This window comes from Gadus chalcogrammus, chromosome 12 (genome assembly GCF_026213295.1).
Source record: "Gadus chalcogrammus isolate NIFS_2021 chromosome 12, NIFS_Gcha_1.0, whole genome shotgun sequence".
NCBI classification, from domain to species: Eukaryota; Metazoa; Chordata; class Actinopteri; order Gadiformes; family Gadidae; genus Gadus; species Gadus chalcogrammus.
Genome location: NC_079423.1, coordinates 2,973,498 through 2,999,727, shown reverse-complemented (window position 1 = coordinate 2,999,727; position 26,230 = coordinate 2,973,498). Strand labels below are relative to the sequence as shown.

The 26,230-nt window shown below is 43.5% G+C and overlaps 1 protein-coding gene across 1 annotated transcript in view; it reads right to left on the bottom strand.

The window, feature by feature from the left end:
* The window catches only part of LOC130393433 (plectin-like), a gene marked incomplete at its 3' end in the record, with an annotated part of 45,805 nt that extends 19,812 nt beyond the window's left edge, over positions 1–25,993 (bottom strand). Inside the window, exons 1-22 of the mRNA XM_056604116.1 lie at positions 25,654–25,993; positions 24,202–24,286; positions 23,975–24,087; positions 23,376–23,529; positions 21,626–21,751; positions 21,138–21,197; positions 20,882–21,049; positions 20,503–20,607; positions 20,278–20,373; positions 19,275–19,400; positions 19,024–19,176; positions 5,673–5,827; positions 5,085–5,211; positions 4,759–4,969; positions 4,337–4,617; positions 3,848–4,243; positions 2,793–2,971; positions 2,456–2,594; positions 1,939–2,132; positions 1,657–1,819; positions 1,481–1,564; positions 1,281–1,388 (exon numbers count right to left, since the gene is read on the bottom strand). Coding sequence (XP_056460091.1) covers positions 1,281–1,388; positions 1,481–1,564; positions 1,657–1,819; positions 1,939–2,132; positions 2,456–2,594; positions 2,793–2,971; positions 3,848–4,243; positions 4,337–4,617; positions 4,759–4,969; positions 5,085–5,211; positions 5,673–5,827; positions 19,024–19,176; positions 19,275–19,400; positions 20,278–20,373; positions 20,503–20,607; positions 20,882–21,049; positions 21,138–21,197; positions 21,626–21,751; positions 23,376–23,529; positions 23,975–24,087; positions 24,202–24,286; positions 25,654–25,859 — 3,429 coding nt within the window. The remainder of the gene's footprint in view (positions 1–1,280; positions 1,389–1,480; positions 1,565–1,656; positions 1,820–1,938; positions 2,133–2,455; positions 2,595–2,792; positions 2,972–3,847; positions 4,244–4,336; positions 4,618–4,758; positions 4,970–5,084; positions 5,212–5,672; positions 5,828–19,023; positions 19,177–19,274; positions 19,401–20,277; positions 20,374–20,502; positions 20,608–20,881; positions 21,050–21,137; positions 21,198–21,625; positions 21,752–23,375; positions 23,530–23,974; positions 24,088–24,201; positions 24,287–25,653) is intronic.
* Positions 25,994–26,230: the final 237 nt, after the last annotated feature.

Sequence of the window (26,230 nt, the reverse complement as noted above, 5' to 3'; positions counted from 1 at the left end):
GTAGAATGGAGCAAAGACTCCTGGGATTGGGAAATGCGTTTATCCAATAGCAGATGGAGGGCAAGTCAATTTTCAGAAATGTAGGGGGATATATGAGTGGCCCCACGTCGAATGGTATGACCCAAGAAACGTCAGACAGAGAAAGCGCGCAAATTCGACGGTACAACCTTGTCATTTGGTTACCCAGGTGCCATGGCAACACCATTGCTACCTCTGATTGGCTGAATCTTTGAGAACGTTGTCGATTCAATCGATATAAGGTTGCGGGGAGACGAAGCTCTGTTCGTTTGTAGATTTTATTTACGTGACCATATTTTTGTTTTATGTTAAAAAAAAAAGAATCAAAGAACCAGTTCTTCTTGTTTTGGGGAACCAGTTCTTGTCGTTCACGTTCGGGATTCGTTCGTTGTGAACGAATCGGTTGCGACCGACTCATCCCTACTGCCTACGCTTCAAACTTGTGCATGTTGCAAAAATGTGCAACAGCACCCCCTGGGGTCACAATATTCGGTGGCGCAGTGTTCTGTGTAACACTCGCTCTCCTTGATTGACCGCAATCTAGCATCTAGGATCGATTGCCCTTCCTTGGGTGACCCGATGTTAACGCTGAATTTCATACATTGAAATTTTAAGCTGACTTTGGCATGTTGAATTTGGTGATGTTGAAAATATTTAAATTGTATTTAAGTATTTAATTTTGAATTTTTTAACATTGAATAATAAAGCTGAAAATGATTTCTTGAAAATTCTTGTTAAATTCAGAGGCAAAAATCCAGATACGTTATTTCAATGCATAAATATTCAGTGCTTAGAATTCAGAGGTGTGCCCCTGCAGCCAGAGGGGGCGCCAATAAACCAAATCCCCACACAATGTTATGTACCTCATTGAAAACCGCTTTGCGGCACGTTTTATTTTTTACTGCTCGTGGCGCCCCCCATGTGATTTGGCGCCCTCCACAAATATGGCGCCCTGGGCGGCTGGCTGGTTCGCCCGTGCCTAAAACCGCCACTGCTCATCCCATCCCCCTTCCCCCTTTTTTATATGCTACTTTTTATTTATTAAAATACTGATGATGTTCTGTATATGGTTGAATACACTGCTCTTTGTGCCTTTTAATTGACCCTTGGGGATGAATAAAGTGCTTTGAATTTAATTGAAATACACGCTTAATAATCCCTGCCCTCAGCGACATGATGGGTCGAAAGATGAAGCGAAAGAAAGTGAAACGCCCTATTCACCAAGGCTTTAGATTAATCTAAAGTCTGATGTATGAGACTACCTCTTGATTAAGCTCTGTAGATGGAGACGTCAGTATGGTCCTCTTGATGGGGATGTTGAGAAGAGTCTCTAATCCAGAGCCGTATGCGGCAAGGTCTGATTCGTAGTCCTATAAGACAAAAGTTTACATTGAAAACAATAATAAAATGAACAGAATAGAGTTCCAATGGATTTTCAGTGTATGTGATGTCTGTTGATTACCTTGATGGAGCTCACACAGTCCCCAGACTCGGTCAACACACTATCTAATGTCCTTCTCTTCTCCTTGATCTCAGAATTCAGTGCCTGGGAAACGGAAATTAAGTTCTGTTAGGTCATGTTGCATTTCTTATGATTAACACCCACGTCTTGGACCATAAAATGAGCAGGTGAAAGACCTTCTGTTGGCTGATGTGTAGGACGACAGTTTCGAGGTCCTCTATCTTGGTGGACTGCAGGGCCTTCTGGCGTTTCTGTGTGGAGTCGATCCACTCATCAAGGGATGTGCTGTCTTTCTTGTACTGCTGCAGCTGGGGAACGTAGAACTCCAGATCCTTCATTCTGAAGGAGGAAAAACACAAGGTCAAACACATACACAAGACAGATTCATAGTTCATGCATTGATGCAAAAGTGTTTGCGATCATGTATTTGTGTATGTGACTAGGGGCTGAGAACACACCTGCAGTCAATCTGGGTATGGATGCGTCTCCAGCGGTTTGTCAACTGGCCCACCAGCTCGCTGTATGTGGCCAGGGTCATGTCACACCTAAGGGAGGAGTCGCCCACCTGGCTGTTCCAGTTGTTCGCCTTTTCCATCTCTGCCTCCATGGAGTCAAAAACGTCCCTCTTCTGGTCCAACTCAACCTTCATATTCTACAACCGACGACATGGTGAAGTGTCAATGAGTAGTGGGAGAGGAGTAATGAATTGAGTGATTCAGGGCCGCAAGGAAAAATATCATCAGGAGTGTTCCTAGCACATTCATAACATGCTTTACTACAAGCATCGGCAAGGGGCTTTAATTTGGTACCAGATTAACAAAACAAAATGATGGTAGATGACGTCAATTAGATGTCTTTGTACTCCCATGCCAGACCCTGTCATGTGCGCAGTAGGCATGACTTGTAACAGAATCCTCATCAAATACTTTAAAAGGCATTGGATGATAAGAATCAATGATGAACATAGAGCATTACCTTGAGGTACATTATGTAGTCCTCTACCTCTCCAGGTGAGAGGGAAGTGGTATCCTTCTCTGTCAGCCTGGCCTCATGCACTTTCACTATGTCTTCACCGTGTGACACACTCTCCAGCAGGTTCCTGAGGGCCCGCAGCCTGAGTTTGAGAAATGAAAGAATAAAGTACAGTTTAGGAAAAATAACATTAGGAAGGTGTGGATTGTTAATGTACTCAAATTCTAAATCTGCTACCTACTGACATATTTGGACCTTTGTATGGTATTTTGCATTGTTCTAGGAGTGGCTAATGTTAATTGTGATGTGCATGTGAGAGCATTTGTGCGTGTCATTGTACCTCTGCAGGTAAGCTGAGAGGCTGGAGTCCAGAACACCCAGTCTTTGGGTGATTCCCCCGATATCACTGCGTAGGAACTGGGCTTTGTCAGCATCTGCCATGCCCTCGACCTCCATCAAAATCATGTCCTTGATACGCAGGATGTCCCCCTGGATGTCGTCAATGTCTCGTTGTACCATCTGAACACAACACAAACACGTGCACACATTGTCACTCCCTATGCTCTTGAGATGTGGAATCATTGGGAATATTTTTATTTGTATGTCATCTGTACATAATAATAATTACTAGAAAATACATTTCCTGCAGAAAATGCAGTGAGTGCTGTAGTGCAAAGTGAGGTTGATTTTTTTTTTCATTGACTCCCATGTTAAAACAGATAGTATGTTAAAAGAAGAATATCTTAAAAAGTGTAAAATATGAAATAAATATGAAAAGAAGCTCGCGATTCCAAGCTATTCTGAATAAAAATTGTATCTGGGTGAAAAATTGAGGAAGGAGATAGGTCCCAAAGTTTGTAGAGAATAATAAAGAAAGAAAGAAAGAAAGAATAAAACTTCTGAAGAACCATAGTTGAGCGCTGCATGCAGCACTCACACTAGGAAGAGAAAAAAAAGACGGCATCACGTCAAGCAAGTACCGTATTTTCCACACTATAAGGCGGACCGGAGTATAAGCCGCAGCAGCTAAATTGAATGATGTTTACATATATAAACTGCACTGGAGCCCGCAACTTAAAAATCCATAGATTTAGGAGGCCCCCTAGTGGTTGTTAGCTATAAAATTCAAAGATTAGTCGCACCGTTGTATAAGCCGCAGAATCGCAAAATGGGAAAAAAGGTGCGGCTTATAGTCCGAAAATTACGGTGTATAAAAATGGGTTTTAAGAAGTGATTTAAAAGAGGTTACTGATTCAGCAAGCCTTATCTCCCCGGGTAGGTCGTTCCAAAACCGAGGCACCCTGAATGAGTGTGCATGCATGTTTGTGTGTGTGAGTGTTTGTGCGCTTGCAATGGTTGTGTGTGTGCGTGTCGCTTAAGGGTTTTGACATCTACCTCCAGCTCTGTAATACGAAGGCCACATTCCCGCACTTTGTCGTCCCCCAGACTGATGTGGATGTGCTGGTTGAGTGCTCCCTCCGCTGACTCCATCCTAGTCCTAAGGGTGCGGAGCTCCATCAGGCTGTGGGAGCTGGACCCATGGAAGGAGGAGGAGGAGGAGGTGGAGGAAAAGGCGGAGGAGGACGTCTTCCTCTTCACAGACTCAGCCTTGATCGTTCGCACCGCTTCCTTCTTGATCACGTGGTCCTTCTTCACCTCTACTTTCTTGAGTTCCACCTTCCTTTTCGCCTCCTCTATCTTCCTTTTCTCCTCCCTCAACCTCACCTCCTCCTCCAGTCTTTGCGTCTCCGCCATCCTCCTCTTCTCCTCCTCCCGCTTCATCGCCTTCTCCCTCTTCCTCACCTCCTCCTCCAGCCTCATTGCCTCCTCCCTCTTCCTTGCTGCCTCCTCCGTCCTTCTCCTCTCCTCCTCCCGTCTCTTCGCCTGCTCCCTCTGCCTCATCTCCTCCTCTAGCATCAATGCCTCCTCCCTCTTCCTGGCCTCCTCATCCATCCTTCTATTCTCCTCTAGTCTCCTTATTTCCACTCTCCTTCTTTCCTCCTCCTCCTCCACCTCCCTCATCCTTTCCATCCTCTCCATTCGTATCTGCTGCTCCTCCTGGATGACTACCTGCTGGCTTGGCTGCTGAATAAGATACATTGGTTGGTGTACCAGTTGCCATTTCGGTTCAACCTTCTGTGGTTCGATGTTTTGTAGCTGTACAGCTGGGGGGGAGAATATGCAATATATTGTTTAGCTAGTAGAAAATCGGACCCAATAGCTCCATAGCTCCTTTAGTCTTACACTTGGCAATATTGACAATGACTTTATTAGATGATTTATTTCAAGTATTTTCGGTTGTTTACCGTAGTCTGTTGAGGCATACTGGGTGTAGGAAGGCAATTGCACCACCAGTTGCTCATAGTGATTCTGGGCTCCATTGTACTGGCTTTCAATGGTCATCAAGTCCTCCTCTTCAATCATCTGGGAGCCATGGGAGTTGACTCTAAACTCTGAATAGTGAGTCTCCAATCGTTTAATCAGGCTGCGGTATTCCTCAGAAGACATTCGAGACAGCTGGGGAACACACACACACACACACACGGATGGAGACACATGCACGCAAACAATTACTACTAATTACACAAACAATTAAAGACGATGATGAACATGCAATCAGGCCTAGCCTTACCATGGCGACGGTGAGTGAGTTTATGTTTTCAATATCCATGCAACAGTACTGCCACGAGATGAGGCTCTTGATGTTGATGTACAGCTGGTTCCATATGGAGAGAATTGCCTCGTAGTACTGGTCATTCCTTTGGAAGAAACGCGTTACATTAGATCCCAGACCTACACTTCTAGCTTCTATTTTTCATTAACACTCCATATGGAGAGAATGGCCTCATAGTACTGGTCATTCCTTTTGAAAGAAATGGGTGAAATTACATCACAGACCTACATCAATACATTACATTGATTAAAGACCTGTAACATCTGTTTTGAAACGTATTCAATGATTGTTAGTTATTTATACATAAGGAGCACGTGTGCAGCAGACACTGGCTCGCTGCTGCCATTTGCCTCTTTAAATCTTTAACCCCCAAAGAAAAAGCTAAGGCAAATACATGGATTTAAATTGTGTGACAAAAGTGAAGCTATTAAGAACTTAACTTCCATTGGCCCTTCTTATTATTAGTATTATAATGGAAATAATTATTTTAATTATATGAAGAAAAGAAAATCCATCATCATTGCGTGTGTATGTGAGTGTTCCTACTTCTTGGCCATGGAGATAGAGATGGGGTTTGGAGGTGGGACCAGCAGGCAGACAGAGGGCACCAGCATGTCCAGGCCACCTGGTCCAGTCACCTGCCACTTGCTGCGCTGGCTGTTGTCCTTAAGGATGCCCTCGTTGTCCTTACAGATTACTTTCTGTGGACAACACACAGCACACACATACGATTTTACTTACGTAAAGTCAGTCATGTCACATCTCGCCCCCTTCGTTGATAATTTTACTCCCTTTCCTTTTGTTCCTCGCATCTTTGATTGTCCTCACTCACATTCAATGATTTCACCTGTCCCTCATTTACATTCCCCTCCTAGTGTATTTAGTCAACATCCAACATTCCTCTGCGCCTGTTCCTCTGCTCTTCATATCAAGTGTCCTAGCATTTTCCGAGTGGTATTTACGGCTCCCGGTTTTCTGATCTAAAACTGATTATCCATGTACCGACCCACTACGCCTTGGTCTTCTCCATGCCGGATTGTTTGCCTTGATCGTCAACTGATTTCCTGTGTACCGATCTATCTGCTAGTAAAGACCATTGTTTCTACACAGGCCAGACATTTTGCATCCCAAGTCTTGCTATTAAGTCTGATTTCCCCTGTTGTTCACCCAGCCATTACAACTCATCCGACAAAATGGATCCAATAAATCCCTTAATCCAGTTGAAAATGGTTTGGGTAGGGGCTCAAGAAGTGATCAGTGTTATTTTTGACTAAAATGTAGAAAGTTGAGAAGAAACTAGAAAATGCATTTCCTGCAGAGTACTGTAATACAAAGTGAGGTTGAAAACATTTTTTAATAAAGCCACATAGATTAAGACATAAAGAAACTGAATGTTTCTTTATGAAATTAAATGGCTTAAATCTAGTGAAGGGATTTGAACAAAAGTTCAAGTCTAAATGGAGTGAACAATGTAAACATGCACACTATTTAAGAAAAAGTAAATAGTTGGAAACAAATAAAGTGACAGCTGAATGAAAAGCGCAATAGAGCGGGAAAAACAGCCCAATCTGGCAACACTGCCTGAACGTCCTCCAAAAGTAGGCCAATCCAGCGGGAAAAAATGCCCAATCTGGCAACACTGCTGAACGTCCACACACACCAGCGTCAACGTAAATCAATGAGACTAACTGAAAATTCCAACTGTTATTCTGAATAAAATTAAAATGATATTGAATTTGTTTTGGATATTCTTGAAGATACAAGTGTGTACATTTGTTTAATGTTTTGAATGATGGTAAGTGGTTGAAATTTGACAGAGTAACGATGTCTTAAGTAATTTTGGGGTGTCAGAAATGGTAGACGTATTCAATGGGACAAACTGTAAAATATGACGGTTTGAAACTAAAACTGTGATTCTGGAGAAAGTTTAAATGATATCGAAATTCCATTTAGATATCATTGAAGATAGTTACGGCATAGAAATCAATTGATTTTGTTACGTCTTAAACAGTTAAAGTACCAGAGACCTCCAATTGACTCCCATGTTAAAATAAATCTTAAAAAGTATAAAATATAATGGAATATAACGGAAAAGAAGCGCGCGATTCCAAGCTATTCTGAATATTTTAAAATTTGAATGGAGTCTCTAGGTGAGGGAAGAAGATAGGTCCCAAATTTGTAGAGAATTATAAAGAAAGAAAGAAAGAAAGAAAGAAAGAAAGAAAGAAAGAAAGAAAGAAAGAAAGAAAGAAAGAAAGAAAGAAAGAAAGAAAGAAAGAAAGAAAGAAAGAAAGAAAGAAAGAAAGAAAGAAAGAAAGAAAGAAAGAAAGAAAGAAAGAAAGAAAGAACAAACTAGAAATTGCATTTCCTGCAGAAAACGCATGTGAATGCTGATGACTGAATGAAAAGCGCAAAAAAATGAAGGAATGTAAAATTAATTGAACAGAAGAATCTGAAAAGTAGTAGCTGAAGAAGTAGTAGTAGTAGCTGAAGTAGTAACTAAAGTATAAGTAGTAGCAGCTGAAGTATAAGTAGTAGTAGCTGATGTATTAGTAGTAATAGTTGCTGAATTATTAGTAGTAGTAGTAGGTGAAGTAGTAGGTAGTAGCTGGAGTACTAGGTAGTAGCTGGAGTAGTAGGTAGTAGCTGAAGTAGTAGTAGTAGCTGAAGTAGTAGAAGTAGCTGAAGTAGTAGTAGAAGCTGAAGTAGTAGTAATAGCTGAAGTAGTAGTAGTACTAGTAGCTGAAGTAGTAGTAGGTAGTAGCTGAAGTAGTAGTAGGAGCTGAAGTAGTAGTAGTAGCTGAAGTAGTACTAGCATGGGAGAAATAACCATTACTTTTATATTAACTATGAGTATTATCGGGCCTATATATCAGGTATATCGATTAATCGTGGAAAGCAGCAAAACCACCTGGATTCAGAGGAGGGACTCATACGGCGCGAGAGAGTCTGGGGCCAAGGCGTACTGACATCCTCCCATTGTTTAGATTAACTGCAGAAGATGACCACATACTTAAAGGAATGTATGGCTGACTGTCCTTGCCATATCAGGCAATTCTGAGCATGTACCGAGGGCGGTCATATCATATTGTTGTTTCTCGTTTGCGGGTAACAATAAAGTCTCTGTCAATACTTGATCCGGACTCCCCGATTCCTCCTGCTCTCTTAGTTAGTTGAAGTGATAGAACTCGGTTATTTTCTACCACACTAGGAGCTGAAGTAGTAGGTAGTAGCTGAAGTAGTAGTAGTAGCTGAAGTAGTAGGTAGTAGCTGAAGTAGTAGTAGTAGTAGTAGTAGCTGAAGTAGTAGGCAGTAGCTGAAGTAGTAGGTAGTAGCTGAAGTAGTAGTAGTAGCTGAAGTAGTAGGTAGTAGCTGAAGTAGTAGTAGTAGTAGCAGCTGAAGCAGTTGTAGTAGCTGAAGTAGTAGTAACTGAAGTAGTAGGTAGTAGAAAAAGTAGTAGTAGTAATTGTTGTAGTAGTTGTATTGGTAGGAGTAGTAGTAATTGTAGTAGTAGCAGCTGAAGTAGTAGTAGTAACTGAAGTAGTAATTGTAGTAGTTGTATTGGTAGGAGTCGTAGTAATGGTAGTAGTAGTATTGGTAGGAGTAGAAATGGTAGTAGTAGTATTGGTAGGAGTAGTATTATAAGTAGAAATGGAAGTAGTAGTAGTAGTAGGCAGTAGGAATGTTGAATAGCTTAAAATCAAGTGAGAGATTTGAAGAGAGTTCAAAATGTTAAAATCGAATTGGAATAAAGCTGTGTGTGCGTGTGTGTGTGTGTGTGTGTGTGTGTGTGTGTGTGTGTGTGTGTGTGTGTGTGTGTGTGTGTGTGTGTGTGTGTGTGTGTGTGTGTGTGTGTTTCTTAAAGGTCCCATGACATGAAAATCTCACTTTATGAGGTTTTCTAACATAAATATGCGTTCCCCTAGCCTGCCTATGGTCCCCCAATGGCTAAAACTTGCGTTTGGTGTAAAACGAGCACTAGCTGTTCTGCTCGCCTTTGAAAAAACGGAGGCTCAAGTGCGCTGATTTGGAATGTCTGTATTTATGATGTCACCAAGAATCTCAGCTCCTCCCCTTACTCTGCCTGGCCCGCCCAGAGACGTTGGCCCGCCAATGAGACTCGACCGTGCGAGCGCCACATGTGTATGTGTGTGTGTGTGTGTGTGTGTGTGTGTGTGTGTGTGTGTGTGTGTGTGTGTGTGTGTGTGTGTGTGTGTGTGTGTGTGTGTGTGTGTGTGTGTGTGTGTGAATACACACACTGTAACGCAAGTGTTTCTTGTCGGTTCTTTGACGTGTCTTGTATTTCCACAACGAAACTGTTGTGGGGGTTATCTGAGCCATGGTTGAGAAGGAATTGGGGGAAAGGAACTTTGGCTTTGACTCGCTGAAGTACATGAACTGCGACATGCCGCCGGTTGCCGCGAGGCACCATCGCCCGGCAGCGGGCAGCGCCCGGTTCAGTCGACTTCAGGTTGATGTGAAAGTGGAAGAACCAGAGACGTCGCAGAACCCGACAAAGTCATTTGTGATTCATAATATCGTCTGGAGGCGCACACAGCTTTTGGCCGTGATAATATGTATTCAATGATATAGATTTCTATGTATTATATGATATTATTTAGATATAGAGATCCAGGACTGTAACGAAAGTGTTGTACACTTCCTTGTTATTTGGATAACCGTTCTGCTTTTTGTGTTATGGCGCATAACACGTCGGACTCTCGTCTCTGGTATTTCTACAACGAGACTCGTATTGGGGGTTATCTCAGCCATGGTTGAGAAGGAATTGGGGGAAAGGAACTTTGGCTTTGACTCGCTGAAGTACATGAACCACGACATGGAGGAGAAAGGGATTGTTGGCGGTGAATGTCTCCCGCTTGAGACCCGCTGAGGGACCACCGCCAGAGGCGGAGGTGCCTAAGCGCTGCCCGGCAACGATCCCTTTTTCCTCCTTGTCGCGGTTCAGTCTACTTCACATTGATGAGGACGTTGAAGAACCAGGAACGTCGGAGAACCCAACGCGGTCGTTTGAGATTCATAATATCGGCTCACACAGCTTTTGGCCGTGATAATATATATTATATGATATAGATATCTATGTAGGCTATATGATAATATTTAGATATAGAGCTCCAGGACTCCCGTGTGTTCTAGAATATTTACAGAACACGGCTAAAGGCTGTGCGCCTCGCCATTGGGATACATCCACTGTAAACAGAGCGCATGGTACCGTGGCTGCAAGCTGCTCAGGGCCACACCCCCACCCTCCTCCTTGTCCCGCCTCGCTCCTCCTCATTTGCATTATAGCTACAGACACCAAAACAGCGCATTTGGGGGAAGCTCAATGTGCGACTGGCTCGGAGTGGCTGTAACTCTGCACCACGGCTGAATTTCGGGAACGTCTTTGAATACTGTGTTAGTTGCCCACTAATACCTATATTAAAGAATACATAAAATAGCATGTCATGGGACCTTTAAGAGAATGGCGGAGCCATTGCGTGTGTGTGTGTGTGTGTCTCTTTAAGAGGAGGGCGGAGCTATTGCGTGTGTTTGTGTGTGTAGGGTTGGATTTAGTGATTCGTTTCCGTGATTCAGTTTGCGTCATTCAGTTCGCCACGAGGAGTCGTTCGCGAATCGTTCGTTCGTTCGTTCAGTCAAGTTTCCGGTAGCGGTGAATCGAATCATGGAATGCACAGTTCTCAGAACCTCGTTCTCATTCTCAAACGTCAACATTACAACTTTAACCAAACGCAGCGGGATGGGGGCGTGGTTGATTATTGGATGTTATATCAGCAAAATAATAGACTTGATTTAGCAATGATGGTGGGGGTCCCGGGTGTTTTAGGCTCTCATAAACAGAACCCTGTGCAGCCCAAGACTATATCTAGCTGCCAAATTTAACACTGCCTTAAAAACGGTTAATTGTGAAAAATGCATTAAATTGTAATCAGATAACGGGGTTATATGCTATAGACCCTATAGTATCTGTGGTAAAAAGGCTGGGACGAATTACAAATTACAAATATGTAAATGTTGAAAGTATGGACCGTCGCAATTCCCATTGAAACGAATGGCGAGTTCACAATGAGAGCTTTTTAAAAATGAATTAAACTGTAATGGTGGTGGTGCAGAGTCCATGTCTACTGGTTGGGGACCCCCCTCGACATTATGTCTGCCTCTCTGTTCAGGACACCGGGGATGTACACTGCTCTGATGGAGAGCAAGTGTGTGAGCGCCCAGCGTAACGGCTGTCTCGCTATGCTCAGCAGCTGTGCCGAGTACCTGCCCCCTTGGCGATTTATGTATGCTGCTGTCGCCTTATTGTCTGAGCGAATCATTACGTGTTGATTCGTTAACATTGGGGCAAAGTGTTGGATGACTTTCAACACAGTGAGGAGCTCCAATGCGTTTATATGCATGGTCACGGGGGGCGGCCAAACGCCGCCCACTAGAAGCATCCGTGAACACTGAGATGGGGGTTCGAGGATCGCCCCAGTGGGTCAAGTCAGGGCCCACTGATAGGGGAATGGTCACTTTTCGCCGCCGTTGGCGCACCGGTTCGATGCGCAGGCGAGAAAATAATCTCTGCAGCCGCCTCATGTGAAGCAGCCCCAGCGGCACCACCGTGTGAGCGGCTGACATCATGCCCAGCAGCCTCATGACAGAGAGGGCTGTCACGACGCTGCCCGGGGAACAGCGGCGGAGGAGAGAACACAGCGTCTCCATCTGCTGTGAGAGCCGTGCTCTCATTGCAGCTGAATCCAGGTGTAACCACAAATACATCAAACTCTGAGGGGAGGGGGGAGCTTTTCTTCCAATTTAATTCGAAGCCTAAATTTGACAGGTGAATTGCCAGCTTTTTTGTCTGAATAGCTGCTTCCACCTTGGAGCGAGCCAGCAAAAGTAGATAGTCCAAGTAGAACAGTACTCTCATTCCTGTTGCGTGCAGCGGCTGGAGAGCCGTCTCCACGCACTTGGTAAACGTTAGTGGGGCTAGAGAATAGCCGAACGGGAGACGGTTGTACTGGTAGTGTGACCCCTGGAATGAGAAACGCAGGAATTTCCTGTGTTTGGGGATCACTGTGACGTGGAAGTATGCGTCCTTCAAATCTATTGAGGTGAACCAGTCGCCCGGTTTCACACACTAACACTCGTCTGATTGTTAAAGGTCCCATGACATGAAAATCTCACTTGAGGTTTTCGAACATAAATATGAGTTCCCCTAGCCTGCCTGCGGTCCCCCAGTGACTAAAACTTGCGTTCGGTGTAAAACGAGCACTAGCTGTTCTGCTCGCCTTTGAAAAAACAGAAGCTCAAGCGTGCTAATTTGGAATGTCTTTATTTATGTCGTCATAAAGCATCTAAGCTCCTCCCCTTACTCTGCCTGGCCCGCCAAGAGACGTTGGCCCGCCAATGAGACACGACCGTGCGAGCGCCACATGTGTGTGTGTGAAAACACACACTGTAACGCAAGTGTTTCTTGTCGGTTCTTTGACGTCTCTTGTATTTCCACAACGAGACTGTAGTGGGGGTTATCTGAGCCATGGTTGAGAAGGAATTGGGGGAAAGAAACTTTGGCTTTGACTCGCTGAAGTACATGAACGACATGCCGCCGGTTGCCGCGAGGCACCATCGCCCAGCAGCGGGCAGCCGGCAGCAGGCAGCGCGCGGTTCAGTCTACTTCAGATTGATGTGAAAGTGGAAGAACCAGAGACGTCGCAGAACCCTGGTATTTCTACAACGATACTCGTAGTGGGGGTTATCTCAGCCAAGGTTGAGAATGAATTGGGGGGAAGGAACTTTGGTTTTGACTCCCTCAAGAACATGAACCACGACATGGAGGAGAAAGGGATTGTTGGCGGCGAATGTCTCCCGCCCGAGCCCCGCTGAGGGACCACCGCCGGAGGCGGAGGTGCCTAAGCGCTGCCCGGCAACAATCCCTTTCTCCTCCTTGTTGCGGTTCAGTCTACTTCACATTGATGTGGACGTGGAAGAACCAGGAACGTCGGAGAACCCAACGCGGTCATTTGAGATACATAATATCGGCTCACACAGCTTTTGGCCGTAATAATTAAGCAATAGATCACGCCAGGCTGTGGTATGTGCTCATTATACCACTGTTAAGGGGCGTTGTCCGGCCCCGACGCGCAGCGGAGGGCCGGCGACCCCCTTTTATACAACGGTTTTTTATACAACGGTTACTATTATGGCGAAACGAAAGTCATAGACACACTACATTTAAAAAGAAAGCAAGAAAGTCAAAATAGCCGTTTTATTAAAGAATACAAAAAAGTAGTCCCTCCTGGCTGCCGCTATGCATCGACTAGCGCTATGCAACACACTTTAGCGTCCCTCCGAGAGAAGGCTCCGATAGAGCGGTTCGCCGGCAATTTATCCTCTTGAGCAGTTCACTCGCCGTGTGCCTAAGCTTTCGTTAGTCCCTCCATCGCCTTGCTCACTCCCGGAGTAACAACATTTACACGCTCTCCATCATCCAACATATGTTTTACTTTGTAACTGTTTCTACTTCCAGGCGCGGAGTGATATGCAAACTTTCACAAAATGATCGGGCGTCATAGCAGTTATGTATACGCTCATTATACAACAGTTGGGAACCAATCAGATCGCTGGATTTAGGTCCCCCGTTGTATAATATATATTATATGATATAGATATCTATGTAGGCTATAAGATTATATTTAGATATAGAGCTCCAGGACTCCCGTGTGTTCTAGAATATTTACAGAACACGGCTAAAGGCTGTGTGCGCCTCGCCATTGCGATACATCCACTGTAAACAGAGCGCATGGTACCGTGGCTGTAAGCTGCTCAGGGCCACACCCCCACCCTCCTGCTTGACCCGCCTCGCTCCTCCTCATTTGCATTATAGCCACAGACGCAAAAACAGCGCATTTGGGGGATGCTCAAAGTGCGACTGGCTCGAAGTTGCTGTAACTCTGCACCACGGCTGAATTTCGGGAACGTCTTTGAATACTGTGTTAGTTGCCCACTAATACCTATATTAAAGAATACATAAAATAGCATGTCATGGGACCTTTAAAATGTGAATGCGGTTATATGCTATATACCCTAGACTCTAGAGCAGGGGTGCCCAACCAGTCGATCGCGGTCTACCAGTAGATCGCCGACAGATCCCAAGTCGATCGCGAGGGGTGAAGAAAAAAAAAAAAAAAAAGTTTTTTTTTTAATTTTTTTTTTTTAATAAAATTAAATTTGCGCGGGACATATACGTGCGGTAGCGCATGTGCTGTTAACAGCAGTTGAAAGCCGTCAACAGTAGTTACACACTCCTAAACGTTGGCATGGCTGAGGGGAAACAAGCTAAGACCTACTATTTTCACCCTGAGTGGGAGGAAGATTATTGATTATCGTTGAGAAGGTGCCGTGCGCAGACGGAATGAAACCCCCACTGAAGTCCGTAGGTTCACGATACAACCCCCCCCCCCCCCCCCCCCCCCCCCCCGTCAACAATTGTTCTGTCAGCGAGTCAGCAACTAGGGGGTCTGGGAGGAGTCGACTCTGAAAACGAACGAGACGAACGAGATGAATGAGACCAAAAAGAGTTTGGTTCGTTCGTCTTAAAGATTTGTTCATTCGAACTGATTCGTTTGCGACCGAGCCAACTCTATGTGTGTGTGTGTGTGTGTGTGTGTGTGTGTGTGTGTGTGTGTGTGTGTGTGTGCCTGAACGTCCTCACGTTCTGACGTCAACGGAAATCAATGAGAGCAACTGACAACTATGCCGGTTTGAAACTAAAACTGTGATTCTGAAAAAGTATAAACGCTATCGAAATGTCGTTTGCATAGTATGGAAGATACAAATGTGTAGATTTGTCTAATGTTTTGAATTATGGTTAAAAGTTTAAATTTGACCGACTTACGATATCGGAAGTAATTTAAGTGTCAGAATGGGCAGACGGCTTCAATGGGACCAACTGTAGAATATGACGTGAAATGTGTAGATTTGTTAAATGGTTTGAATTAGGGATGCAAACAATTAATCGATTATCGATTAATTGTCGATAAGAGATTACTCGATTAAAATAAATTACTTGCAATTAATCGCATTTTAACCCGTAATTCCCCAACCGTCCACGTGAGGGCGCACTTGACGCCAGACGTACTTGACGCACACGCGGGAACACAAGCAAAGCAGGGCCGTGTTCCAATACCCGTACTTCCATGAGTATACTTAAAGGAAGTATACTATCCGCACTGGCTACTACGTTAATTTTTCAGATGTGAGTGCTGTTCCAAATCGAGTACTCCGTGGTGCACTAACCGGAAATTACGATCACGACTGCCGCCGTGGCTCCTCCCCCGCAATAAACATCCCGCTTTGAACGGTGAACTCTTTACGCCTAGCAGCTATAAAAAGCTATAAAAACTATAAAAACTACAAAATGACTATTAATGCAGGCTATGTGGAAAATGCGCCGACTTTGGCTCAGCCTGGCTCCGCCTCTTCTGCTACGTAGCTAAGAAGGCTGCCGTTGAGTACGGGGAGTGTCCTTCGACCCACACTTCACGATTAGCCCGTTTTGAGTACGGCATCCGGGTCCTTGAAGTATACTTCTTTTCGCCGGATCTGAATTGGAGTACTGCGTACTCAAATTTTGGCTAGTAAGTACGGACAGTATGGGTATTGGAACACGGCAGGACAAGACAAACGATGAAGAGGGCAAAACGGAGTGCAGTATGGAGACACTTTAAGTTGGTTAATGACGACAAAGACGCCAAATGCACAATATGTGGAAGTATTTTAAAGTACAACAACTAAACGACTTCGTTGAATTACCACCTAAATGTGTCACATTCAGAAGGAAATTCAGCTTCTCAGAAGAATTGCCGCTTATCAATTAATCGATCATCGATCGATAAGATGAAACAACTATCGATTAATGAATTACTCGATAATTTGCATCCCTAGTTTGAATGAAGATAAACTGTTGAAAATCGATTGAGTTACGTCTTAAACAGTTGAAGTACCAGAGGAAGTCCCATGTTAAAAAAAAGTGGAAAAAGCTGAATAGTTTAAAAAGTTGAAACAGTTGAAAAACGCTGAATAATAGCCATCATGTCGTTAAAGAGCTGAAAGTTGTAATATCTGAATGGTTTCTGTAGCTGAAAGTATAGTAGTGGAGTTGAAGACCAAAAAACAGGAGGAATAAGAATAAAAATAAGAACTAGAAATTGCGTTTCTTGCAGAAAACGTGTGTTAATGCGGACGGCTGAATGAAAAGCGCAAAGCATTGCTGAAAATGAAGAAATGTAAAATCAAATGAACTGAAGAATCTGAAATTAGTAGTAGTAGTAGCTGAAGTAGGAGTAGTAGCTGAAGTAGTAGTAGCTGAAGTGTAAGTAGTAGTAGCTGAAGTAGTAGTAGTAGCTGAAGTAGTAGTAGTAGTAGCTGAAGTAGTAGTAGCTGAAGTAGTAGTAGAAGATTAAGTAGTAGTAGTAGTAGCTGAAGTAGTAGTAGAAGATGAAGTAGTAGTAGCTGAAGTAGTAGAAGATGAAGTAGTAGTAGCTGAAGTAGTAGTAGAAGATGAAGTAGTAGTAGCTGAAGTAGTAAAAGCTGAAGTAGTAGTAGTAGATTAAGTAGTAGTAATAGTAGCTGAAGTAGTAATAGTAGCTGAAGTAGTAGTTGTTCTGAAGGTTTGCATATGTTAATATTGTCGTCCCTTTAATTGCATATAAGGGCAATTATAGTTCATACTTGCAGGGATTAAATGTGCATTTTATCTGTTGTGTACTAATTGATTTTATGTTAATGGGGTATTGTATTACTCATTTCTTTGTTTGCCCTTTTATTATGTCAGTTCGGGCATGTTGTGTATTGTTCGTAATGAGACCTATCTGCGCGGAGTGATTTAATACACGGGTGATACGGTCACTCGCGCAGTCAATTATCAGTCTCGCGTAGTCGGCCACGAGGGAAGGTTTTTGTATTGTAACCAGCAGTTGGAAACCGCACGGTGCGGACGTAAAGCCAAACTATAGCGAATCAGAATATTTGTGGTGTTTCGTGCTGTCGGCAGCACGGTGTATCGGCAGACAGAGGTGCGTTTGCCGTCCGTTCGCCCGCCAGCGTTTCTCGTGAAGAGTGCTATCCAGGAGCACGTGCTCGCGGCCCAGTCGCCAGAGGGACCCAGGAAGAGGCTGGTCTCCCTCGATCCAGACGAGGTTCGTGAGGCGGGTTCAAGCCCCCTACCAGGCAGCACCGCCGATCTTCACCCCAACTACAAGGGAGGTGTCCCCCCTCTCCAACGCCCCCCTTTGTATCCGGCAGTTTCGACTCATCCCCTCTCCCCTCCCCCACTCCAAGTGCACCAACGACCCAGCGGCGCCGCACTACGAGCACGAGGACATTCGTTAGGCCCACCGAGGGACCTCAGGTCGGACTGTCTGCGTGTGTGCGTGCTGTGTAGAAGCTGAAGTAGTAGTAGTAGCTGAAGTACTAGTAGAAGATGAAGTAGTAGTAGCTGAAGTAGTAAAAGCTGAAGTAGTATTAGCAGTAGTAGATGAAGTAGTAATAGTAGTAGTATCTGAAGTAGAAGTAGTGGCTGAAGTATTAGGTAGTAGCTGAAGTAGAAGTAGTAGCTGAAGAAGTAGGTAGTAGCTGAAGTAGTAGTAGTAGCTGAAGTAGTAGTAGTAGCTGAAGTAGTAGTAGAAGCTGAAGTACTAGGTAGTAGCTGAAGTAGTAGTACTAGCTGAAGTAGTAATAGAAGCTGAAGTAGTAGTAGTAGCTGAAGTAGTAGTAGAAGCTTGAGTAGTAGTAGAAGTATCTGAAGTAGTAGTAGTAGCTGAAGTCGTAGGTAATAGCTGAAGTAGTAGTAGCAGCTGAAGTATTAGTAGTAGCTGAAGTAGTATTAGCTGTAGTAGTAGGTAGTAGCTGAAGTAGTAGTAGTAGCTGAAGTAGTAGTAGTAATTGTAGTAGTTGTATTGGTAGGAGTAGTAGTTGTATTGGTAGGAGTAGTAGTAATAGTAGTAGTAGTATTGGTAGGAGTAGTAATGTAGTAATAGTATTGGTAGGAGTAGTAGTAGTAGTAGTAGTAGTAGCAGTGGTAGTAGTAGTAATAGGCAGTAGAAATGTTGAATAGCTTTAATCAAGTGAGATATTTGAACACAGATCAAAGTGTTAAAATCGAATTCAGCATTCACACTAATAAAGATTTCAATATCTAGAGTGTGAATGCTACAACACTCACACGAACAAAACGTATGAAGAATGGGCAGACGGCTTCAATGGGACCAACTGTAGAATATGACGTGAAATGTGTAGATTTGTTAAATGGTTTGAATGAAGATAAACTGTTGAAAATCGATTGAGTTACGTCTTAAACAGTTGAAGTACCAGAGGAAGTCCCATGTTAAAAAAAAGTGGAAAAAGCTGAATAGTTTAAAAAGTTGAAACAGTTGAAAAACGCTGAATAATAGCCATCATGTCGTTAAAGAGCTGAAAGTTGTAATATCTGAATGGTTTCTGTAGCTGAAAGAATAGTAGTGGAGTTGAAGACCAAAAAACAGGAGGAATAAGAAAAAAAATAAGAACTAGAAATTGCGTTTCTATTACTAATGTAGTAATAGTATTGGTAGGAGTAGTAGTAGTAGTAGTAGTAGTAGCAGTGGTAGTAGTAGTAATAGGAAGTAGAAATGTTGAATAGCTTTAATCAAGTGAGATATTTGAACACAGATCAAAGTGTTAAAAATCGAATTCAGCATTCACACTAATAAAGATTTCAATATCTAGAGTGTGAATGCTACAACACTCACACGAACAAAACGTATGAAGAACAATAGTTGAGCGCCGCATGCAGCACTCACCTAAAAAGGCTTTTTCAGGGTGGAAGTTTTCTATACAACATTTGACCACTCACCTGGTCTTGTTTGAAGTCACAGAGGGCTCGCACGATGACGGTGCTGCTGCTCTTCTCCTCGGGGTTCCTGGGCTTCAGCCTCACGATGCTCTTGGACATGTTGACCAGGTGCTGGACCTGCCTCTTGTTCTCCAGGATTTTTTCCTTTTCTTTCTAGAAAGTCAACACGAACACGAAGGGGCAAATCGACTGAGGTGTAGAGAAGTACTTCAACATAATGATGGGCAGTTCCTACAGTTTTTCTGACCCACCTCTAGTTCCGCGAGCAGCTCGAGCAGGCTGTCCAGGGAGGTGTCCTTGTCACAGGTGAACTTCTTGCGTATGGTCTCATGTTCCTTCTGCAGTGCGCCGTACGTCTCATTCGCCTCCTTGAAGAACTTGAGCGCACAAATGATACCAATTAATTAGGTGAGTGCTGCATGCAGTGCTCAACTATTGTTCTTCATAAGTTGTATTCTTTCTTTCTTTTTCCTTCTTTCTTTCGTTCCTTCTTTATTATTCTCTACGAACTTTGGGACCTATCTCCTCCCTCAATTTTTCTCGTAGAGATTCTTAAAATATCTTATACTAGAAATGCTTTGCATTTTTCATTCAGTGGTAACTTTATTTGTTTCCAACCATTTACTTTTTCTTAAATGGTGAGCATGTTCACATTGTTTACTTGATTAAGACTTTTAAACTTTTGTTCAAATCTCTTCACTTGATTTAAGCCATTTAACGTTTCTTTATGTCTTAATCTATGTGGCTTTATTTAAAAATTTCAACCTCACTTTGTACTACAGCACTCACCGCATTTTCTGCAGGAAATGCATTTTCTAGTTGAATTCTGTTTTCCATGCAAAATATGCAAAAGCCTTTTTTGGAATGTATCATTGTTCACGCAGGTGGCTAAGTAACTACTGCTCACTATCATTGGCAATGCCAGTCCACTCTATATGGAAGAGGCGCTGCTTTTTGTTCCCCCTGATAATTGTTTGTTTGTGTAGCACTGAGAAATGTTATTTGTTTGCATTTATTAATTGCCTCAATTAAGTGTGTGTGTGTGTGTGTGTGTGTGTGTGTGTGTGTGTGTGTGTGTGTGTGTGTGTGTGTGTGTGTGTGTGTGTGTGTGTGTGTGTGTGTGTGTGTGTGTGTGTGTCTGTGTGTGTGTGTGTGTGTGTGTGTGTGTGTCAGGATAGGTTTATATATCGTGAAGCAGGGAATTCTGTATCAGAGTTTAGAGTTTTTGAATGTGTGTGTGTAATGGTTTAGTACCTGGCTGTAGGCTGCATTCTCCTTCAGATGGACATGAATGCACTTGGTGATCTGCAGGAGCCAGCTCCACTGTGTCTGCAGAGTGTCCATGTAGGCCTGAGGTAGACACCCATAGCAAACAGATCATTGTACTGCTGATAGTGAAGTGACACTGTGTAACAATATGTTAGTCACAGCTTTTTTTGTACATCTATTGGCTATCACATCCAGAGGAACTGTACACACCTCGATCTTGTCCGAGGCGGGGTGGTTGTTTTTCAGGGCCACGTCTACTTTGACCTTGAGTCTATTCAGGTCCCTCTCCTTCCCTTCCAGGGCACTCATCAATTGCTGTGGAACAACATGATGAGAGGAAACTTAGCAACATAAAACAGCCCAACCGAGCCTCTAAATGCAGTTAGAGGGAACACATTGTAACAACTTTGTTGCCAAAGTTCTTTGGCAGCAGCAACTGGCCAGACCTAATCTCAACCAAATGGCCCGCTCTCATGAAAACTCATGAATTTTTGCCAGGCAAATTGAACTCAAATACAGGGTCAAGTCTCAAGCAATGTCATTGGACAATTTAGATAACAGTAGAACCAAAGGAGCAGGTTTTACTCACAGAGTAGCTCTCCTGCTTCTTAGGGATGTACAGGTCAATGTTTCTTTCTCCCCAATCGAAGACCAGCTCCTCCTCCTCCCTGTAGTTCACCCACATGATTTCCTTGGAGATGTCCTCGATGATCAGTTGCAGCTCTTGCAGCCACTCGCTCCGACTGAAGGACATTTTCTGCATGGGTATGAGTTTCAATTAAAGCTCATGGGCTCAGTGAAAGTGAGAATCACACCAAAGAGGATTGAGGATAATGTCCCCTCACCTGGAGGCTGTCCCATTCCTGGTCCAGGGCATTGAGGCTAGCCTTGTCGCCATTTTGATGCTATGGAGTAACGGTCACATCAGTCATTATGGCATTATTAATAATTCAGAATGTTCATTCAAAGTATCCTCAGATGGGACCAGGGTCTGCTCTGAACTTTGGGGGGGCATGGGCAATATTCCCCATACCCTCCACTCCAAGATTTTTTTTACTTTAACAGAATTTTTTTATTTTAGCAAAATAAAGAAATAGACACAACTAAAATAATTATATTTCATTCCATCCGGAAATTATCGTCGGATCGATGCAGGGCCAATAGGACGGGTGACTGAATGATGATATGACTGTCATTGAGGTGAATGCACATGGGTTTGTAGCAACAGAGAACTGGTGTATTCCACCGCAAATCCAACATGTTTCACTTGCTCCACGACTACTGATACTTCTGGGTTTACTGCAGCCTGTAGATGAGAAGCGGGAGGCCTCACCAGCTCATCCCTTGCGCGGTCCATCTCATCACTCCTCTGGATGGAGCTGTGGAACATCTGGTGTTTGACCAGCTGCTGTTGGAGAGTCTCCTGGTCGTCTCCCCAAGGAGAGGTCTCGATCAAACGCTGGAAGCAAACCACCGCACATTTTAAGGCGTCGCCCTCCATTCTTTAGTCTGATGAGTTTCATGGTAATACCCCTCCTTCTGCCATCTTTTTTAATGGCTCTGACTGATAATAATCACATCTGTTCTTTAGGTTCTTTAGGTTGCTCATTTATTGAAATAGCAATGTATGAATGGAGTGGTACTGCATGTACTTTGAATACTTAAGAGGTATTCAATATTAATTTAACAGGCAAATAATTAATATACGTACCTATCCGTTTCTCAATCAGCAGCAATTGTCTGCCCTGCCCTGACTTCAACTCCAGGTTTTAGTTGTACGATTTTAAATGATCAAACTCTTTGTTTTCTGTTTGGATACAAATTAATTAGGGAGTAGAATTGCTAACTTAACTAGACATTTCCTTTATTCAGTTCACAGCACATAGGAGTTCTAGGAAAGTAAACCCCCAGATGAGTCTAATCAGCAGCACCAGCAGGGGGAGTCAGAGATACAAGTTATTTCAACCACACCAAAAGGAAGATTCTAAACCAATTGCACTGGAAGAGTTTTACAAATCGTAAGGGAATGTAGAAAAACATGGCAACACATTTAACGGCACAAGTAACACGACCACTGGTAGCCAAAACTACAGGATAACTACGCTCCCGGTTCCAGACGTAAATATCTATTTAACAACACAAATACTGGAATCGGGACAGCTCAGAATGTTCTCAGGCTCGTTTTTCAACTCAAGAAAGAGTTGAAAAACGATGAATAATAGCTGTCATGTCGTTAAAGAGCTAGTACTGGAATCGGGACAGCTCAGAATGTTCTCAGGCTCAATCAGGTTGGCCTGAACGCCTACACACTACAAAAAGAAAGTTGAAAAACGATGAATAATAGCCATCATGTCGTTAAAGAGCTGAACGTTTTAATAGTTGAATGGTTTCTGTAGCTGAAAGTATGGAATGCTCAGAATGTTCTCAGGTCAATCAGGTAGGCCTGAACGCCTACACACTACAAAGACTATTGCATGCCAACATTTCACCCATCGACATCGCTTATTTAGGGTTCCAATCAGGCTTTACATCTTCTCGTGAGTTCCTGGCTTAAAACATGTTCACCAACATCTGAGGAATTAATGAGAAGGCAGCTTATTACTTATTTTCTCCTGGAAACTTTCTATGAGAAGAAACCCTTTAGGCTCAACAGTATAGTTATGTTGCATAAATGTGTTTAAGGTGTTCATTACCCAAAGTGCATGACTGTCAGTAACAGTAAACCCTGCTAAAAAAAGGTTTAACTGCGCCATTGCACTTAAACTGCATGATTTTCTGTGCAATGAGAGCGGGTGTATGACCAAAGTCATAGTTCAACAGAAGTGCATTAGTGTCAAAAGTGTCTGTAGTGTGAGTTTTTATTTGCCTGTGCACAAATTGTTGTTATCGAGGACTGTTGATGATCAACACTATTATCCGCAATGAGTCTAGTACCATCAAAGGGATCCCGGCACATTAATTCAAATGAATTCACAAATAATCCTTTCCTTACTCATCAATGTGAGTGAGTAAGCGTGAGTGAGAAAGAGAGAGGGAAAGAGAAAAGGGGAAATAAAGGGGGAAAGAGAAGTACACATGTGTACCTTCTGTTGTCCAATCCAGCCCATCGCATCCACGTAAGTCCGTCCGGGATCCTCCCAGACTCCCGAGTTGCCTCGGGTGCTCTTCCTTCTCCTATGCAGGGTCTCACTGATGGCCATGTGGACTCCCTTCAGCTGGTCCCTGCACACCTCAACACTGGGGAGCACGTGTTGGGCAGAACAGAACCGTTAGCCTCGAGTGGGGAACATATGACATGAGAGCATTCGGTCTAAGAAACTGTGACTTAGTGCAGGGCTGCAGCATCATGGCAATAATTGTGGTTATTTTGCCCAATATTGTGATTATTAATTTACTGCGATTAAAAGATCAGGGATTCAATTCATATTCTGTGGCGGCTACGGTATTAAGAAAAGTATAAACATCAAGCTTTTGCTGAGTTTTAACTGTTTGTAATAAGGTTTTGATTTAACAGCCGTAAAAAAAAATATTCATGTCTTCGTAATTACTTTTTTGGGAGTAAATGAATGCAACCAGGTAATGCATCGAATTTCGGTTAATATCAAACAAATGTGCAGCTCTAACTGAGGGTTTGAGAGAGAGAGAAAGAGAAAGAGAGAGAGAAATAGAGAGAGGCACTGACCTTCTGACCACATTGTCATTGGGTTGGCCGATCTGTCGTAGTTGGCTCGCACAGCCCTTCAGCTGATCTATGGTCTCCCTGGCCATGGCCATGTAGCGCTCTGCATCCCCACCCTGCACGCCACACAGCAAGAGGTCAAAGGTCAAGTGCCAGACTTTGCGCAATTATTAAAAATGTAATTATACAAATTAATAAAACAACGAAGACGAATGAGTGGTATGGCTTACAGTTTGCATGGCGTGTTCCGCCTTCCTCAGGAAATCCTGACATTGCTCCTGCAGGATCATGGCCTTCTGGTGCAGGCCAGAGCCCCTGTGTTAAACCATCAGGGGGGTCGCCCGTCATTATCACATAGGGCAACGCAATTATCGACAACCACCATGATCCACATCAGGATACATACGTATTTGTTTGGCCTTGGAAAGACTATCGGAGAGTAAACACTATGGTCAAAATATACAGGCCAGAGGCATTTTGCATTTCTGAAGCATGTTTTGTAATTGCCCTCCAAATTGAGATGATGATTGAATGAATGTTAACGCCTGTGTTTGAGCTCTGTAGTTGCAGAGCGGGTCCAGAATTTTGTTTTCATTGGACTCATTGAATATTGGTCTGTCTTGTTTAAAAAAGTTACAATTATACCCTTGTACACACACACATATTGCAAACATGTTGCTCTTCCTATAGGCATGATTTCTCTGCAACCGCTCTGTTTTAATTAACAACATATTTGCCTTTCTGGTCTTCAATGAAGGCCTTGAGAGTGAAGCGAGAGAGATGCAGTGGTGGCTGGGTGTCAAACTGTAAATCACTCTCAGAATGTCACCGCAGACCAGGGGAGGAATAGAGGAATGTGGAGCTGCTCTGCCGAAGAGAAGCTGAATAATGAGCAGCAGCCTGCAGCCGACGGAATAATATATCCATGTGTCAACTCAATGGAAATGGAGGATATTTTGGATTTAAGTTGCTGTGTGATATGTATTGAATGCTGTCAGGCTTATTATTGTATCGCCCCTTACTCCCAGGTAACAGTCAGGCCTCCAGGGCTCCACAGTTCTCCTTCAATAGTGTCGGCTTGGCTGAGGCGTGATCACATGATCAGAGCAACACAATAACGGCTGTTTTTCCTTGACCCCATCTGTAACTTCAAACTTCATACACATTTCTCAAATGTACATTTTGATCAATGATTTTTCTATCTGCCAAATGTTCGAATCTACTACATTGGTTGTTGCTCATTATAGACCCGCCTATTAGATCAATATTTGAAATTACAATGTGCAAACAACTATAGGCCTAATATATAGACATTAAATTAGGCCTACTGCGTAAACATCAAAAAGAGTTATCATCAAGTTCATTTCCAAGTTGGTCATTTGTTCAGAATATATTTTATACAATTCATGGTCGGTGTTCGATCAAAGATTTATCCAACGATTATATTAGGTGTGGCATTGCATTGACCAGTATGTTGGGAATCTTTCGTTTCTGCGGAGTGCATGACCTGCGGTCAAACCAGACGGTAGATATGATGATATATCCATTACATATTTAATGCCTGGGATTTTTATCTGATACGGCGGTTCACTTTTTTAACTGACTGCAGTAAACAGCGACATTCAAAGTTCCCAAGGCTTAAACCTACGTCAACAACAATTGAAAAACATGTGTAGGCCTACCCATGTCCGCTACCCCCTGCACCACCTCCAGAAGAAAAGGTGTAGGAGTATGCGTCCATGAAGGGGTCTGCAGGCCCGTATCCATTACCGCCGCCTTGTCCGGCCTCGCTGCGTGTGTACTGGTAGTTTCCACCTCCAGTCACGTCACTCCTTGCCGAGCCCTTGCGATTGCTGTTAATCCCCTTTTGGGATCCATACATACTCATTTTTGATTACCGTTGTAGTCTACAACGGTAATTGAGCCTCACTGCAGGCAGCAGTGCGCGCTGCTGCAGTAGAAAGGAGCAGCGGAACAATTTGCCGAGACGCCCTATCTACCTCCACCTGTCTGCCCCGAGCACCAACTTGGTGCAGACTACAAGTCCGGCAAGAGGAGCTCAGTTTTGATAAACCATCGTTACCACGCCCCCTTCCAAACCTGCAAGGAAGGGTTATATATCCATGACGACGTGCCCCATACCGACCCAACTCCTTCATCTACTGTCTTCCGGAGAGGGGTTTGAGCAGTATTTTTATTTTATTTAAAAAGTTAAGAATTAGGCTACGTGAAGACCATGTCATCGTTAGTTTAGAATCT